This window comes from Ornithodoros turicata, unplaced genomic scaffold (assembly GCF_037126465.1).
Source record: "Ornithodoros turicata isolate Travis unplaced genomic scaffold, ASM3712646v1 ctg00000958.1, whole genome shotgun sequence".
Classification (NCBI taxonomy): domain Eukaryota; kingdom Metazoa; phylum Arthropoda; class Arachnida; order Ixodida; family Argasidae; genus Ornithodoros; species Ornithodoros turicata.
In genome coordinates, this window is record NW_026999427.1 from 14,735 (window position 1) to 30,363 (window position 15,629).

The window sequence follows — 15,629 nt, forward strand, 5'->3', positions numbered from 1 at the left end:
AACTTCTTATCTTTAGGGTCATCAATAGCCATGTTTTTTTTTTTGGGGGGGGGGGGGGGAAATTGGGGAGTAAAAATGAGATGAGATAAAAATTTGAAAATTGGGGAGTAAAGATGGGGCTTTATTGGGAGCCGCAAGACAGGGCAAAAATTCAGCAATATTGGGTGGCAAAGCATATTTCCGAGTGGAAAATAAACATTTCTCTAAATCAAAAAAATAAAACCTTGCATTTTAGATGAACATAAGCTGTGGAACACCCAAGCTAAACGTGCATAGCGTTCTCGACTGGCTATACTGATGGCCGTATTGGCACCATGCAAAGTTTAAATGCGTGCACGCATGCACCACGCATGAAAAAAAAAAAGAGCCCCATTAGCAAACGTAGCTAGTGGTTTTAGGTGTAGCCAGAACTAGAAACACATAAAATTCTTGATAACTGCAATATAAGGATGATGAGGGGGAGTCTTTGTACAAGAGGGGCAAGCACTTGGTTGAAATCGTTGAACATTCCCTCATTCCTTGCAACGATATGGTCTCCTTTCGGTTATCTGGCTACTGTCTATTACCTCGACCATGACAGTCACCGTGTATTCACACGAGCGACATCCCCACGGAATATTCCAGTGGAAGAAAAAGCGAAAACACTGCTCATAGAGCCGAAGTTCCGTCCCGTGTTACGTTGACTATTCACACTGTGCGGAATATCGGGAGTGGCGTACTGCGCATTTAGCAGACGACACCGTCAGGGTGTTTTCCTGTCGTCTGCTATGGAATATCTTGTGGCTGTGTAGCAAGATATTCCCCACGGCTAGCAGTGTACGTGAAGACACGACGTTGAGCGCTCGCGCTCAAGTGACAGCAGAAACCTATGACGCTTTTCGCATCTTCCACTTCAGGGGGAATGTCGCTCGTGTGAATACACGGTCACTAGAGCTGAGTGAATAGCAAAATTTCCATTGCAAATAGTTTACCAAAATTTCACTTGCACTGCAAACCGAATCCGAATGATTTCTTCAGACGGCAAACTTCAGAAGGTCCGTCGAATTTGAATAATCAGAAAAGGCCCAATTTGAATGATTTCCAGTGGTGAAATATTTTGTGGCATTGTGCTCATTCGATATGATGTTCTGCTCCAAACTTGTGAGCCTTTTCACCCAGCATAGCATATCGTGAGAGAAGGGTCCCTCTGTGTTGTGTATGGTAGACTGCATTAGTGGGATGAATTCCATTAAGAGTTAGTCAACACAATCCATGTAGCCTGCTTTGTGTGAGTCTCCTCATTTCTATGTTTACATTGTGAATTTCCAGTACTTTTTTTTAGAAATTACATACTTTCATCTGTTACTGAACATAACACTGAAAGTTGGGAGCACATTTACTGAAACATGCAATGCAGAGAGTACAGTGTTGACCACAAGGTCACAGAAGCTGTAGACTTTGGTGACATATAATATTGTAAGCAGTGTAAAGTGTGCTTCACCTAACACTCGAGTGTAATGAGGCAGAGCCCACTTTCAGGATGGCGATATAGCGATACCTCGCTTCTGTAACTATTGAAAAAATATTCGAAAATTTTGAATAACTGAAAATAGGTGAATAGCATTCGAATAGGATCAGATGTTCGTTCCATATTCGAAATAATTTCGAATATTTGCACAGCTCTAACAGTCACTATAATGTGAGTTATACTTTCCATTAGGGATGGGCCAACCGTATCCCCGTGCAAAAAAAGGGAATTGAATCTTTCGAATACACACACAAAAAAATGTGTGTTTCTTTTTAAAACTGGCGCCTCCGGAGTCCGCCAAAAGCGTGCTTGGTCAGCGGGTCCCGGGCATATATTAATTTAAAACTTTCAGCCGTGTTTTCAACATGTTTGTTTACATTGCTCTGGACTGTAAAAGAGTTCAGGCAGGAACTCTTACATTACAAGTTTAAAAGTAACACGGTTTTACATTTGATTGTTTCTTAGTTTTATGGAAAGAATTCAGACTCGAGAGTTTATGTAATCTCCTGTAGTCGATGAACGACACGTTAAATAAATTATACATTTAAGAAGAAGTACATGGGTATGTTCTCTCCTGAAAGTGAACTATCAATTAATTTGTTTTTTTATTATACAACGATATCAAATTCTGCTTAAAAACACTTTTCAGTAGATTAGTTCTTTTTCCTGGCTTTTCAAATGCTTTTTTTTAAAGAACGGATTCGAAAGATTCGTAAGATTTGCAGAACCTTCCTTGGATTCGGATTTGCCCCATCTCTACGTTCCATATAGTATACCAGGATTAAATACTTTATCAGAGAACTCGTTCCATGCCAGACTCAAACGTTCTACGGCAACATTACGATCCCTTGATAGTACTGAGTGACCGTAGTGTCGTAATACCCTGGGCTATCTTCAGTTGCTTTTTTTTTTTGTCTGTCTCTCTTCCGTTCAGACACTATGGCTGGCCAAAAAATTAGTGAGAACAAGGTTAAGTAAACTGTTAAAACCATTTTAAAAACGTGGACGGTCTTTCCTGTCTCTTCCTCGATGGCCGTAACCTCTACAAATGACTGAGGCGAGACACTGTGATAATGGGTAACAATTTACAATGTTCGATACAATGTAATCTTTTCTTCTCCTCTGCTACAATTAAAATGAATTAAAATTAAAAAGGACGCGAGAAAGTTACCATGCAGTGCAACTGTAACGACAAGTCTTTAAAAATCATTTGGAGCCTCTAGAACGTTATGCAACGGAAACTTTAACGTAAAGTCGTAAAGTATACTTGCGCAATAGTCAAGATTAGAAAGCACTGTCCATATGTACAATATTCCAAGAAGTCCATCCCAACAGTCGCTCAATCACCGTGGTGTGCTACGTGTCGATTGCAGAAAAGCTGTCGCATCGTCTTCACAAGCTGACCGAGGCGTTGGTGCCGATTTAGATCATCAACAAGGTCTGGAAACTGCGGTACCACCGGATTACTTTCGATGGCTGCGAGGTAAAAATAAACGTGCATTAGACATTTGCTTGTGTGGTGACAGGCAATCCTAATTTCGTCTTCCTCGAAGTTAAACTATAAGCATTTTCCTGTCTGTGCAGCAGACGTGTGGTGCACGAGGTTATTAACGGAGTAAATATTTATCGAACTCCATAGTGGATGAGCAGACATGGAGGCTACTTCTGTGCCACTTCTCTACAGAGAGGGCACGACAGTTGATGTGATTGAAATTGGTGTGTTGCTATCTGAGGAGAACACTCCAGTTGGTGAGCTATAAGAAAAGTTTGAAGTACTCAAATGCCATTAACCAGAATGCAAACTGTATAGTACAGGGTGTTTCACATAATCTGAAAAAAAAAAAAGAAAGAAATCGTACTAAAAATACCTTAATACCTTAATATATGCCATTTATTCCTGAGGACATTATTCCCTAACCCTTGAGCACTTTTACCAAATTCAATTTGCGAGAAATTGAATTTTCCTGATTCAACTCCAAAATTTGCACAAGTCAACCTCGCATATATTCAGAGTGTGCATGCTGGATACACCCCACACTATTGCAAAATTCATTCACTACTACAATGATCATAGCCAGGGAAGAAGTGTCGTTTCGAGGCGTGCAAGAGGCCACGCTCAGACATCCGAAAGAAGCGATGCGAGGAGGCCATATACCTGCCCCTTCACTTTCTCTTCCCCAAGCTTCTGCTGATAACGTCAGCGTGGTTGTGACACAAAGTTATCTGTAAGAAGAGTGAGAGAAAAACAGGGAGGGGCAGGTAATTGTTTTTCTTTTGCCACACCTTGCAGTAATTTGAAGGAGAACTGAGCTCCACTGACAATTTGTGCGCCTCGAAACGGTCTTTCGTTTTTTTTTTCTTCTTCTTCTTTTTTCTTTTTTTACTATTACCAAAGGAATGGTACTAAACTAAACTATTACTAAATCCAACCTGCGCTTTCTGTTCGTGTCAAAAACAAACACGAGGTTGACTTAGCAAATTTCAATTGGGAAAATTCAGTCCCCCAGGAATCACATTTGATAAAAGTGCTCTGGGGTCACGGTATACCAAATCTCCCCCGAAACACTGCTCTTCCTGTAACGTTCAGATAAGTGATTTTAATTTATTTATTTGTTTCTTTTTTTTTAATGTCACGTGAAACACAGTGTGTAATAGTTAGCTGCGCCGGATTCACAACAACATACCGCAACGGCCCAAAATCAGCAAAAAACGTTCACTCTCCACGAGGACACGACTAGCAAAACTGGACGCATGGGAGGAAAGGGGAATTGTTCACCAATAATATAGAGAACAGGGTCAGCGAAAGTGAGGAGGTCAGAGGAGGCGTTTGAAAACAGAGAGAATAGACACAGAGTCACCATAAATAGGGGCACAGAGTATTGCAATCCTTTTCCGCACGGGAGCCGCCGTTCGGTGTCCGCGATTGGGCCGATCGTGTCACGTGGTTTCTCCTTCCAAGAATGCGTCGGCCATGTTGAGTCACCTCCATCCAAAACCGATTTCCTGGGTTGCGAGCTGGCTCGCCAGCACGCTGTTCTCTGGCAGGGGAGATTGGCATCCCGTTGCTAGGCGACGCAGCCGCGCAGGGACACAAGGTGGCGGGCACTCTCGCTGGCGTGGCTCAGTGTCGCTACTCTGCTCCCCATTTAGTGACTCTTAATAGACACAGAGGGGCACCTAATACAATTACTAGAGCCTGAAGTTTTAGGGTTTTACCCGATTCTGCCCCGAATTTGCACCCCGAATTGAAGGTTCACCCTTTGGGGTGAAACTCGATTTTTACCCGGCAAATTGCCCTCACTGGGATGTCTGTAGGAATGCACTGACATACTTGTTTGGCAGCAAATGCAGTTACATCACCATTTGTACCAAACCACTACAGTTGGTTTGAGTAACTGAGCCAGATTTCTCCCCGAATTTAGCATATCGGGAGTTTTTTCACCCGAATTTGCACGAATTTAGTGCACACGTTCAATTACCCGATTTTTACCACCCGAATGTAGAAAAAAATATTTCCCGACAAAACACCTCACTACCGAAAAAGAGAGGAGGAGGCGGTACTGTTGCAGCACGTCACCCCCTACTGTCGTATCACCAGGTGTGGACTGCACACCCCCCGCACCACCCTAGTGACGCCACTGGGTAAGGGATTTTAAGTTGCTGCAGCTTTTGTCAATCAAATCAAAGCCCTTAAAGAGAAAGGAAATGACACTGAGAATTGCTCAGGACCCCCAATTAATTCCCCAGCAGTCTAGCGGGAGCAAAGCTGAGTAAGTTACTTAAATAGTGTAACTGGGTTACGGTTATGTGACTCTGAAAGTATTTATGTTGAAGGAAAAGCTACTGAAACTAACTTCCCAGTTACCTTTTTGATCACGAGCGAAACGCGTGCAAATATTTACCTTATACTATTTATAAATATTTATAATATTTATTTATTTTATTATTTATCTATTATATAATAAATATTTATAATTATTTATAAATATTTTTACTTGTTTTCGCATGTGAGATATTAAAATTCTGTTGTCAGCAGAGGCATGCTCACCATGCCAATGCCAAGGCTCACGGAACTGCGTTAAGTTCACGTATCCAGAAATTTGTTTTCCGGACGGTAATCGGTGAGAATAGAGGCACCTGGGTAAGCCAGACGTGACTGGTTCGTACAAGTAAAATAAAAACTAAAAACAAGAAATGAGAAGTATGTATTGCTGTTTCCAGACACGAAACAAAAAACAAAACAGAGAAGATGCAGCAATACAATAAACTGGTTTCTCACCCCTGTAGTTTCCGTCTTCCAGAGCAAGCACAAAGCTATATTCCTCGGACGGCTGTTCCGGGTCTATGAGAGTGAAAGCAAACTTGATCTCGTTTCCTGCATGAAGCATAAGGCAGTTCTTAGCCCACATATTGCATAATGTAATGGGATAATGCATGTGGCTACGACACACGGGAAACGCTTTGTAGAACACTACGAGGATCATCATTCGGTTTCATTTATTTTGATGTTATTATACTCAAGATACGTCTTAACGGCAAATGATAGAGATGGAGGAGCTAGAGCGAAACGCCCGGTTGAAGGCTCCTCCTTGAAAAGCGCATCAATTACAGCAAGGGCACAAATCGTAAATCGTACGTGTGTCGAACATGACAGGAAACATAAGTATCAGTAACTGTTAACTAACAAAACATTTTTTACCTGTCTTCTAAAAGATGAATAAGAACATATATTTCTTATATCAGGCACCAGCAGGTTCCAATCACATACCCCACGAAACGAAAACGATTGCCTGCCGTAGTTTGTACTGATCTTTGGTAGATTCAACGTTCCACTATATATATATAAGTGGAATTGGAAGAATGCGGATGACCACGAAAAATGAAGATATTCAATAAGAATCAGAAGTGGAGACAGTTCTTCTACAGGGAACAATATAAAAGGGGGACTTTATTAAAAGCTAAGAGGGCGTATTCGACGTTTCAACAGCGCCGCTATTTCTTATGGAATATATATATATATATATATATATATACCGGGTGTCTCAGTTAAATCCCCGGGCTAAATAATTTGCGAGTGGGTGCACCAATCGAATAACTTTCTTTTTTACAAGTATCTGTCCAATACCGCCTACAAGATGCGCACCGCGTGAATGAGCGGGAGGCGCTCATTATTTAAATAAAAATTCAAATGAGTTTCGTGAAAAAAGCTAACTTCTAAAGCAGGGCGCCGTCGGCATTAAAATGGGTACTACCCCTTTTGAGACCTTCAGTGGATACCTTTTAGAGAAAAATCTGCCACCGAAGCGGGTCATTTGTTGCAGTAATTAATTGGTTTCGGTTTACGTATTTTTGTCGGGGCTGGTCGCGGCGAATCGCAAAAGGATGTAATTCATTGGTGTAAGGACGTAATTCATTGGTGGACATGGGAGTGAACGAGCGTCCTTTTGCGCTTCACCACGACCAGCCGCGACAAAAATATGTAAACCAAAACCAATTAATTACTGCAACAAATGACCAGCTTCGGTTGCAGATTTTTCTCTAAAAGGTATCTACTGAAGGTCCCAGAAGGGGTAGTACCCATTTTAATGCCGACGACGCCCTGCTTTATAAGTTAGCTTTTTTCACGAAACTCATTTGAATTTTTATTTAAATAATGAGCGCCTCCCACTCATTCATGCGGTGCGCATCTTGTAGGCGGTATTGGACAGATACTTGTAAAAAATAAAGTTATTCTATTGGTGCACCCACTCGCGAATTATTTAGCCCAGGGATTTAACTGAGACACCCGGTATATCTATATAAATGCTCATTGAGATAGGTTAACCAGAGAAATCTTGAAGGCTTATGCTATCTGTGCCTCAGGTGACCGTCGTACAAGCACACCTTCTGCCGGGTTATCAGAGAAGGAAATGTCATATCTTCGCACATGCTTACACTGAAGGAAAGCAAGGCTCCTGGTTGAAAGAGTGGGGGAGTGTTAATGGATTTAAGACCTGTGTCTGCCTGATGTTTTTCATTATAACGTCGGAAGTATGTAGCGCCTGTCTCGTCCTTCTTCTTTGCCTACTTGTCCGTGTCTACGTTGAGCGCTCCCATTCAATCGCATGGGAGGATACACAGGGACTGTACGCTACTGATCCGTTTACAAATGAGACTGAGGACTCCTGAATGTTAAAGATAATGGGACAGAAAGGAAGGCAATGATTAATATAACGGAGGGTGCCGTTAATTTGCTCCTGATTCCGATCGCTGAGAGTGCTAACACCTGCGGTTTCGAGACTGCAGTTATGACTTTGGATAAAGAGAATTTTCGCAAGCAGATCCATGAGAAACAAAAAGATGCAAAGGTAGAGGCTTTTCGGGGACTGTGAAAAAATTCCAGGGTTTCCCAGTCCTTAAAAACAGCACTTTTCAAATTCCAGGGTATATGAGGGTTTCCAGGACCAGTGGGAACTACAGGGTGAATTTAGCAAAGGTTACACAATTCGATCGAGTCGTAAAAATACGAGACGACATTTCTGGTGCTTCAAACTGTGCAGTCTGACAGTCATCCGCCTGAAGTTTTATCCATATCATTTTTCAAATGCTATCACTTTGTAGAAAAAAGTTAGAAGCAAAGCAAAATCTCGCCCTATGCATTTTTTTCCTCTGTCTGCTTCATGTTCACATCACCACGTATAAGGTTGTGCTGCCTGGTAACGAAGCAAAACCAAAACCTATGGAACAACCGACAACCAGATGGACCAGATGCTAGGTTTCGATGCAGCGCCACCTATACATGGGAATGTGAACGTGAAGTGGACAGACGAAAAAATTGTGGTTTGCGAGTGGTATACGCCATAGGAAATGCATGGGGTGAGAATTTGCTTTGCTTCAAACTCTTTGTCTACAAAGTGACAGCGTTTAAAAAAAAAACATCGATAAAACTTCATGCAAATGACTATCAGTCCGGAAAGATTGAAGCGCCAGAAACGTTAGTCTATTTTTACGACCTATTTTTACCTTACCCTGTACCTACTGAAATAGACGGGTACCATGCTAAAATCTGCATTCTCCTAATTACGGGTGACAAAGCGCACTTGTACCCACCTGACCTCGGACAAATTCTGAATCCAGCCCAGTCCCTGACTATGTCGATGCGCTCTTTGTATGCCTCGTAGAAGTCAGTGTGCCTTGTCTTCAGCAGATCGACTGCCTCTCTGTGGTGCTCCAGAAGCTTTTCCTTTTTCGAGAGGGTGCACTTCAGCGCGTCAACGTGCTCCAGCACTCGCTCGTGTTCGGACTTTGCTGCTTCGAGTAACTTCTGCTCCTCGTTTAGCTTTTCTTGTAAATTTCTAACTTCTGTAAAAATTTGAACAAGATATCACAAATCATACATCATCGTACGTCATAAAGGACATTCGACATCCACGACTCGCTATAAGTTGATGAGGTCACAATAGTAATAATAATAATAATAATAATAATAATAACTCGATACCACCTACAAGCTGCGCACCGTGTGAATGAGTTGGAGCCGCTCATTATTTAAATAAAAATTTTGATGAGTTTCTTAAAATAACTTAACTTCTAAAGCAGGGTGCCGGCGGCATTAAAACGGGTACAACCCCGTTTGGGACTTTCAGGGGACACCTTTTCGAGAAAAATCTGCCACTGCAGAGGATCATTTGTTTCAGCAATTAATTGGTTTCGTTTACATACTTCTGTCACAGCTGGTAGCGGTGAAGTGCAAAAGGACGTAATTCGAGAATTCGATATATTTTCTGCTCCCGTATTTTATGCTGCGTTCACCATATGATTTGGTTTTCCGTTCATTCAACTAGCAGATGTTTAAACTTCAGGGACTCACCCCATGGGGCTCATTGAAAGCTTGGATGTATTTCTGAGCACTCGCGCGTGTACCCTATTTTTGTTAATTAGGTTAGAAAAGTTCTTGAAAAGACAGAACTGGGGCACATAATGCATTCTCTTCTCCATGACATGAAGCGACGGCCATAGGCGCGTTTGCAATCTGCCGGGGGGGGGGGGGGGTAGCACAATGTCCATCTCCCTCCCCCCTCTCCCATGCACAGTAGTCGGGCAGGGTGGAGATATTCAAGTTCACTCGCACGATGCATGCAATTAGTCGGATGGATATCCCTTGAAACGATCATTGTGAGTGGCAACTGGGTGACTATCGCATGTGGCAGCAAAACACACGGTTTTGAAGAAAAGCATGGACGGCGCCAGCAACATAAACAATGCCTACAGGGCAGTATCCCTTCATGCACCTGCAGTATTCCTGCAGGTTCCTACCCGGCTTCCAACTAGAGCGTACTTACCTACGGAGGCTTTCAACAGTTGTTTCGTTGCAGTACCAGCTGCTTCAACCGACAGGCACAAGTCATTCTCCAATTGCCGTAATAAGGCTTCTGTTTCTGCAATATCATTGCCTTGCTGAGCTTCACATTCTCTGAAGAAACGATCAACTTCGATAGAATAGTCGCCAAACGCCATTCCTTTGGTCTTTGTAAATGTTTGTATACTACGCTGGTTGTCTCTTTTTCCACAAATCAACAACCGCGCGCCGACAAGCCGGTAGCCGCTTTGTAATCCGATAAATGGATTGGATTTAGGTTGGATTGGGCAAACCGGCGGAACGATGTTGCCAACGATGAAAGAAACATCAGTTTATCTCATGTTGCCAAGTTGAGAGCGAAAGTAGTCGGAAAATCCGTGCCATAAAAAGGTGGAAGTGGAACTTTCTGTAATGAGTAATGACGGAACATGTGACGCTGCTTTGGCTAATGCCTTTTAAATTTCAAAAAGAAAAATAAGCAGCGCCTGGCTTTTGTAAGCGCATGTTAAATGGGTGGGTGCGCTGTTCGGGGCTTTCGTTTCATCAAATTGAGGAAGCGCAGTGTACAATTAATATCATTTTTCTCACTGATGAACGGCTCTGCTGAACATGCTGCACCAGGCCGACGTAGAAAGCGTGTCATGAGCAATATGCCATAGCCTCCTATAAATGTGTCAATATTGCCAGAGCACACGCTACGGAACCAATTGGCAGTTATATGCCCTGATCGAAGTCGTCGTGTAAAGGGACGAGACATACAGAAAAGAAAGAGAATGGCAGTGGAATCACGTGGTTTTTAGCTAAGCGAAGTTTTTCACGAGACACGTTCGCACGGCCACGCGCGCACTGTTTCCGAACGAGCGCCGCACCTCGAGGCAAGATTCATTCATTCTCGGGATTCATTCGCAGTTGGCCGCTGTCAGCAGCACAGGTAGGAGCTCCTCCTCGCTTGGACAACCCAGCGGAAAAGCGGGTAAGCGATCTCCTGCAATGTTCGAGATTTCTGCATCTGACGCGCTTTCGTGATCTTTTTAGTTTCGAAGCTATCCGTTAGGGGTGCCCAGGTTTCTCCTGTGTCTCCGCGAACGCTACGTGCGTTTTCCGAGCAGCCATGGTAAGGAATCTTTTCGAGCCGTAATTCGAATGTTTTGTCTTGCTAGTTTCTTTTCTTACACACTGTCGGACAAGTTTCGCAGCCGCTTCTGCGTTCATGTTAACTGATGTCGTACGAGTGTCACTTGCTGCGCTAACATCTTGGCGTCAACGACTTGTGCGTGAGAACACCGGGATGTCACTTATGTTGCCTTATTGCTTGTTCCGCAGGCGTCCGTTCTGCAGACCATTGATACTGCTCACGAAGACATGATCGTAAGATTACATTACAACTGATTGCTTTCTGCAGTGTTGTAATAGCGAGTAATTTCAATTGCTTACAGCATGATGCTCAGATGGACTACTACGGCAGCCGGCTAGCTACGTGCTCATCGGATAAGTCCGTCAAGGTGTTCGACATTCGCAATGGAACGCAAAAACTGGTTGCAGACCTGAAGGGGCATGAGGGACCCGTGTGGCAGATCGCTTGGGCCCATCCCATGTTCGGCACAGTTTTGGCCTCTTGTTCTTACGACCGCAAAGTAATCCTCTGGCAGGAAACCGAAGGCACTTGGGCCAAGTTGAGAGAATTTAACAACCACGATTCCTCCGGTATGTTATTGGTGAGACTGTGTCGATGAGCGTTAATCGTGCCATGTTTCAGTGAACTCCATCTGCTGGGCCCCTCACGAGTTTGGCCTGATGCTGGCGTGTGCCAGCTCTGACGGTTCGGTCTCCGTTATCAGCTCTTCCGGTGACGGCGAATGGGAAAGCTACAAGATAAACAATGCCCATACTGTGAGATAATGGAGCAGTAATGGAAATGGGCAAGCTTGAGAAATTCGGTTTTATTCTGCAGATTGGCTGCAATGCAGTCAGCTGGGCTCCATCCTCTAGTCCTGAAGCAGCACCCATGGAAGACTCGGCACATGTGAAGTCTCCTTCTCCCGTTAAGCGCTTTGTCACCGGAGGGTGTGACAGCCTCGTAAAAGTCTGGAAGTTTGTGTAAGTAGCAGTTTAATTAATAAAACAAAATGTGTTGTGAATCGATTCTTCCCCGAAATTGCATCGTGAATTGAAGGTTGCCTCTTAGCGGGTTTTTACCCGGGACACACACGAACTCGGTACCGGACCAGTTCAGAACCCCGAATTGTACTGGACCCGAATTCGCATGAATTTCAGTGCAGAGCCCTGTAATTATGTGAGCTCTTGCAGGGAGGTCGATAACAAGTGGACTGAAGAGCAGAAGCTGGAGGCCCACAGGGACTGGGTGCGGGATGTCGCTTGGGCACCTTCCCCTGGCCTCTCGAAGAGCATCATAGCTTCCTGCTCGCAAGACAAGCGTGTAATCATCTGGACGAGCGACGACTGCGCCACCTGGTCTCATCAGGTGTTGGCCACCTTCGATGATGTCATCTGGCACGTATCCTGGTCCGTGACTGGCAACATCCTGGCCATTTCTGGTGGAAACAATAAGGCAAGTGTTAACGCAATAAGGCAGAGTATCTGGTGACTGACAGACTAATACTTTCAGGTAACCTTGTGGAGAGAGACCCTTGGTGGGAAATGGATGTGCATCAGTGACAGCTCCAAGAAGGAAACCAATGAATTGGTTGTGCAGTCTGCATGAGCCTACTATCTGGACCCCTGTACAGAACTTCAGAAATAAACCAAAATTGTTCAGATAGCTGATGTTTTTGTGATGGCCAACCGATGGGATGGGCCAACCGATGCCCAATCCACCGAAGCCTGATTGGCCTACAGTTTCTGACACACATAGCTGGTGGCTAGCTTCCAGAATGCTCTGCTTTTCACAAAATACCAGTGCTGCGTCACTTTGAACTGTGGGAGTGGGAGCCAAAAGTTTTTCCTCTGTTTTTTTAATAAAGGGTTCCAAGAACATTCCTTGCATTCAGATTCGGAAAATTCTGGAAAATTCACTAGTATGACGATGACACAATTGAGATGGTGACACAAGGTGAATGTAAACTGGTAGCGAAGGTATAGTGCCTAGCGAAGGCTGGAATCCAAATATGACCTATAGCGATCCTGGGTGTTGATGGTAGGGGTACGATCTAAACACAGAATATCACCCAAATACGTTTTGGTACCGTAATTCTGTATCGTAATAGTATGTACACTTTTTGACTTAGTAGGTTCAAGTCTCAGAGCTGTAGAGCAAGACTATTAACATGGCGAGGCCATTGACAAAGAGCTCTGCTAAATATTTAGGTGTTATGATTACAAGCGATTGTTCCTGGAACGCCCACATAGATAATGTGGTTTCCAAGGCGGGAAGGGCACTTGGTCCTATTCAGCGTAATTTAAGGTGTTCGCGACAATCTAAAGAAACAGCGTACCTGACTTGTGTGAGGCCCATCTTGGAATATGCTTGTGCAGTATGGGACCCTTCCCAAATAATACTGAGCAATAAACTAGAAAAAATTCAAAATAGGGCAGCCAGATTCGTGTTGGGTCGCTAGCCGGAGACAGTTGCACAAGAATAAAAACTTCCCGCAGGAAAAAACTTCGTTTGAAATTGTTATATTTAATAATAAACGACAAAACGGGTATTAATAAAGATACTTATTTAGAGAGACCACATTATCTATCGCGGAGACTAGACCTTTACTTTAAAAACTAAACTTTAAAAACTAAAACGTAAACTTTAAAATTAGGGATATCCATGCTAGAACCAACATGTATGCAAATTCTTTTTTCATTAAAACAATTGCGCAGTGGAATCGGTTGTCGCAGTCGCAAGTGTGCTCTGCAAATGTTGATATGTTTGTTGCAAGTTTGTAACCCCCCTACTATACGCCTTCGGGCTATGTAGGGTACGTATCTGGAATAAAGAATAAAGGAACACGTGTGAACACATATCCCCTGTTGCCGGACACGCGAAAACAGGAGTCAGCTGTGAAGCAACGATGTCATTTTTTTGCAACAGACCCATTATGAATGCGCTAGCATTACAGTGGTCGCTACTATAAAGTTAGTGACCCTAGTCGCTACGAAAGAATCTCGGCGTGGTCTGTCTGTCGCCGCGACGCGCATGCGCGGTTAGTGGCGAGGGAAGCGGGGGCGTGCGGAGGGTGTGACGCGGCCACGGCGCGTCGGCAGTGCAGCTATACGGTATGGACAGGTTTCTCATTTCGCATCTGTATGGTCATCACGATGCCCTGCTGTTTGGAGTTAGCACCTATGAGAATTGTATGCATTTCGAATTTGTTTTGATCAGTTCTCGTCTGGTATTGTTGCCCTAGGTGAGTACGGTTCAGTCAAGTTCGGTTACGCTGGTGAGCTTTGGGATGTTTGTTTCTGCTATTCGGACACAACGCAAACGAAGTGCGCGCATGTAAGCGCGTCATGGATAATTATTATGCGCTGCTTATTTATTATCCATACCGTTGACGTCATTTATATAGAATCGTAGTGGTCGATTCAACGGATGGATGGCGCTGACGCGCTCCAATATAGCGAATGGAAGGGCGCTATTCGCTACCTGTGCCTGTGCTTTCCTTCTTTCTTTCGCAAGTTCTCGCTCCCTTTCCAAAACACGAAGTTCACCGCGTTGACGGAAAATGTGCAGGGTGAGACGTAGAACGAATGGCATGCCGTACGCTGTAGCTGTAGCGGTGTGTGGGTTCTCGGTGAGTTGTACCAAATTGCTCGTTTAGACTTGCCTGATCTATCAGATGTTTGAAACGTGGTCCGTCCCCGCCCAAAATGGCGCCCTATTTTTCTGTCGGCATTGGTATTGTCGAGAGTGGGGACAGACATTTAAAATAAGAGTGATTTGGGGAGTATACAAGAAGGAACTGACATATTTCTCGTGACATAACGCTTCTTGTTGCACGTAGCCTTCGTGCTCAATGGAGAGACATGTTATATCATGTTATAATTGTGTTACGAAGGCTCTCGAATATATTTATGGACGAAATGGCGTGCAAAGCGATTTGGGATAAAAATACTTCCGTCACATCCCGTTTGCATTGTCTGCGCTACTACTTGCTGCTTCGAAACGCAGGGCACCGTAGCTCGATCGTTTGACCCAGCTTTCCTTTTTGCAGTGGCAGTATCACGATATATGGTGGTCAGTTGTGTCAAATTAGAGCAGTGGCCTTTCTCTTGGCCTCGTTAATTTTATGCTGCAGGACACACGCCAACGCGCAAGTTTCGAGTAATAACCACAGTCCCAGTTTTACGTGGTACATCACCTCTGATTTGAACCGCCGAACTTTCCTGCAAAAAAGAAAGTTCACGATTGCGTGCGTGCGTGCAAGTCAGTTTTGGTTCTTACCACTTGCTGTTGCTCTTCGGGTTTCTATTGCATCGACGGTTCATTTTCTCAATCGCTTACTGCATGTTCTTTATCGGCACTTTTTGGTATCATCTGTGTCATGTATGTCCAGCATCTTTTGCGCCAGTCCTGTCGGACGTTGTGCTGCGATGACCTTGTAGGCTGATACTACGTCATTTATATCTGGATTGGACCAAAAGACAATCTGTAACTTTGAAAACATTATGCAATTTATTCAATGTACCCGTTTGTCTAAGGTTCATGTTTGTAAATCCAATGCATGCCGGTCACTTGCTCACATCTAGTGCACCGACAGCTTCACTTATTATTATTAGAAATTATTTAATCGAGGTACGGCTATTTGGCCTTAGTCGCTCTTGTGCCATAAA

General features: G+C 43.8%; 3 protein-coding genes across 6 annotated transcripts in view; 2 read left to right on the forward strand and 1 right to left on the reverse strand.

Annotated features, from left to right (window-relative positions):
• Positions 1 to 1,357: 1,357 nt before the first annotated feature.
• Positions 1,358 to 10,118, reverse strand: LOC135375938 (uncharacterized). Its single transcript, XM_064608558.1, has 4 exons — positions 9,829 to 10,118; positions 8,597 to 8,848; positions 5,787 to 5,882; positions 1,358 to 2,983 (listed from the first exon to the last, which is right to left on the reverse strand). Exons 1-4 carry the CDS (start codon positions 10,001 to 10,003, stop codon positions 2,847 to 2,849), a joined length of 660 nt encoding a protein of 219 aa, XP_064464628.1. The 5' UTR covers positions 10,004 to 10,118; the 3' UTR covers positions 1,358 to 2,846.
• A 563-nt stretch (positions 10,119 to 10,681) lies between these two features.
• Positions 10,682 to 12,624, forward strand: LOC135375951 (protein SEC13 homolog). The gene is made up of 8 exons (XM_064608586.1): positions 10,682 to 10,818; positions 10,881 to 10,959; positions 11,169 to 11,213; positions 11,282 to 11,549; positions 11,602 to 11,735; positions 11,797 to 11,942; positions 12,153 to 12,414; positions 12,472 to 12,624. Exons 2-8 carry the CDS (start codon positions 10,957 to 10,959, stop codon positions 12,565 to 12,567), a joined length of 954 nt encoding a protein of 317 aa, XP_064464656.1. The 5' UTR covers positions 10,682 to 10,818; positions 10,881 to 10,956; the 3' UTR covers positions 12,568 to 12,624.
• A 1,393-nt stretch (positions 12,625 to 14,017) lies between these two features.
• LOC135375949 (galactose-3-O-sulfotransferase 4-like) overlaps positions 14,018 to 15,629 on the forward strand; it is a 34,379-nt gene continuing 32,767 nt past the window's right edge. For 2 of the 4 annotated variants that reach the window (XM_064608585.1, XM_064608584.1), the window contains exon 1: positions 14,438 to 14,590. The gene's annotated coding sequence lies outside the window, so the exon portion shown is untranslated. Of the gene's footprint in view, positions 14,073 to 14,436; positions 14,591 to 15,629 lie in introns of those variants that run through there. The other 2 variants (XM_064608583.1, XM_064608582.1) reach the window with 2 other exon arrangements.

Excerpts from the sequence above, each read along its gene's own strand:
- LOC135375938 (XM_064608558.1), bottom strand. The coding sequence starts at position 10,003 with ATGGCGTTTGGCGACTATTCTATCGAAGTTGATCGTTTCTTCAGAGAA. Across the intron at positions 5,883-8,596 it reads CAGAATTTGTCCGAGGTCAG|GAAACGAGATCAAGTTTGCT; the intron begins GTGGGTACAAGT and ends TGCTTCATGCAG. Across the intron at positions 2,984-5,786 it reads GGAAGACGGAAACTACAGGG|CCATCGAAAGTAATCCGGTG; the intron begins GTGAGAAACCAG and ends TTTACCTCGCAG.
- LOC135375951 (XM_064608586.1), top strand. Across the intron at positions 11,736-11,796 it reads AGATAAACAATGCCCATACT|ATTGGCTGCAATGCAGTCAG; the intron begins GTGAGATAATGG and ends TTTATTCTGCAG. Across the intron at positions 11,943-12,152 it reads GTAAAAGTCTGGAAGTTTGT|GGAGGTCGATAACAAGTGGA; the intron begins GTAAGTAGCAGT and ends GAGCTCTTGCAG.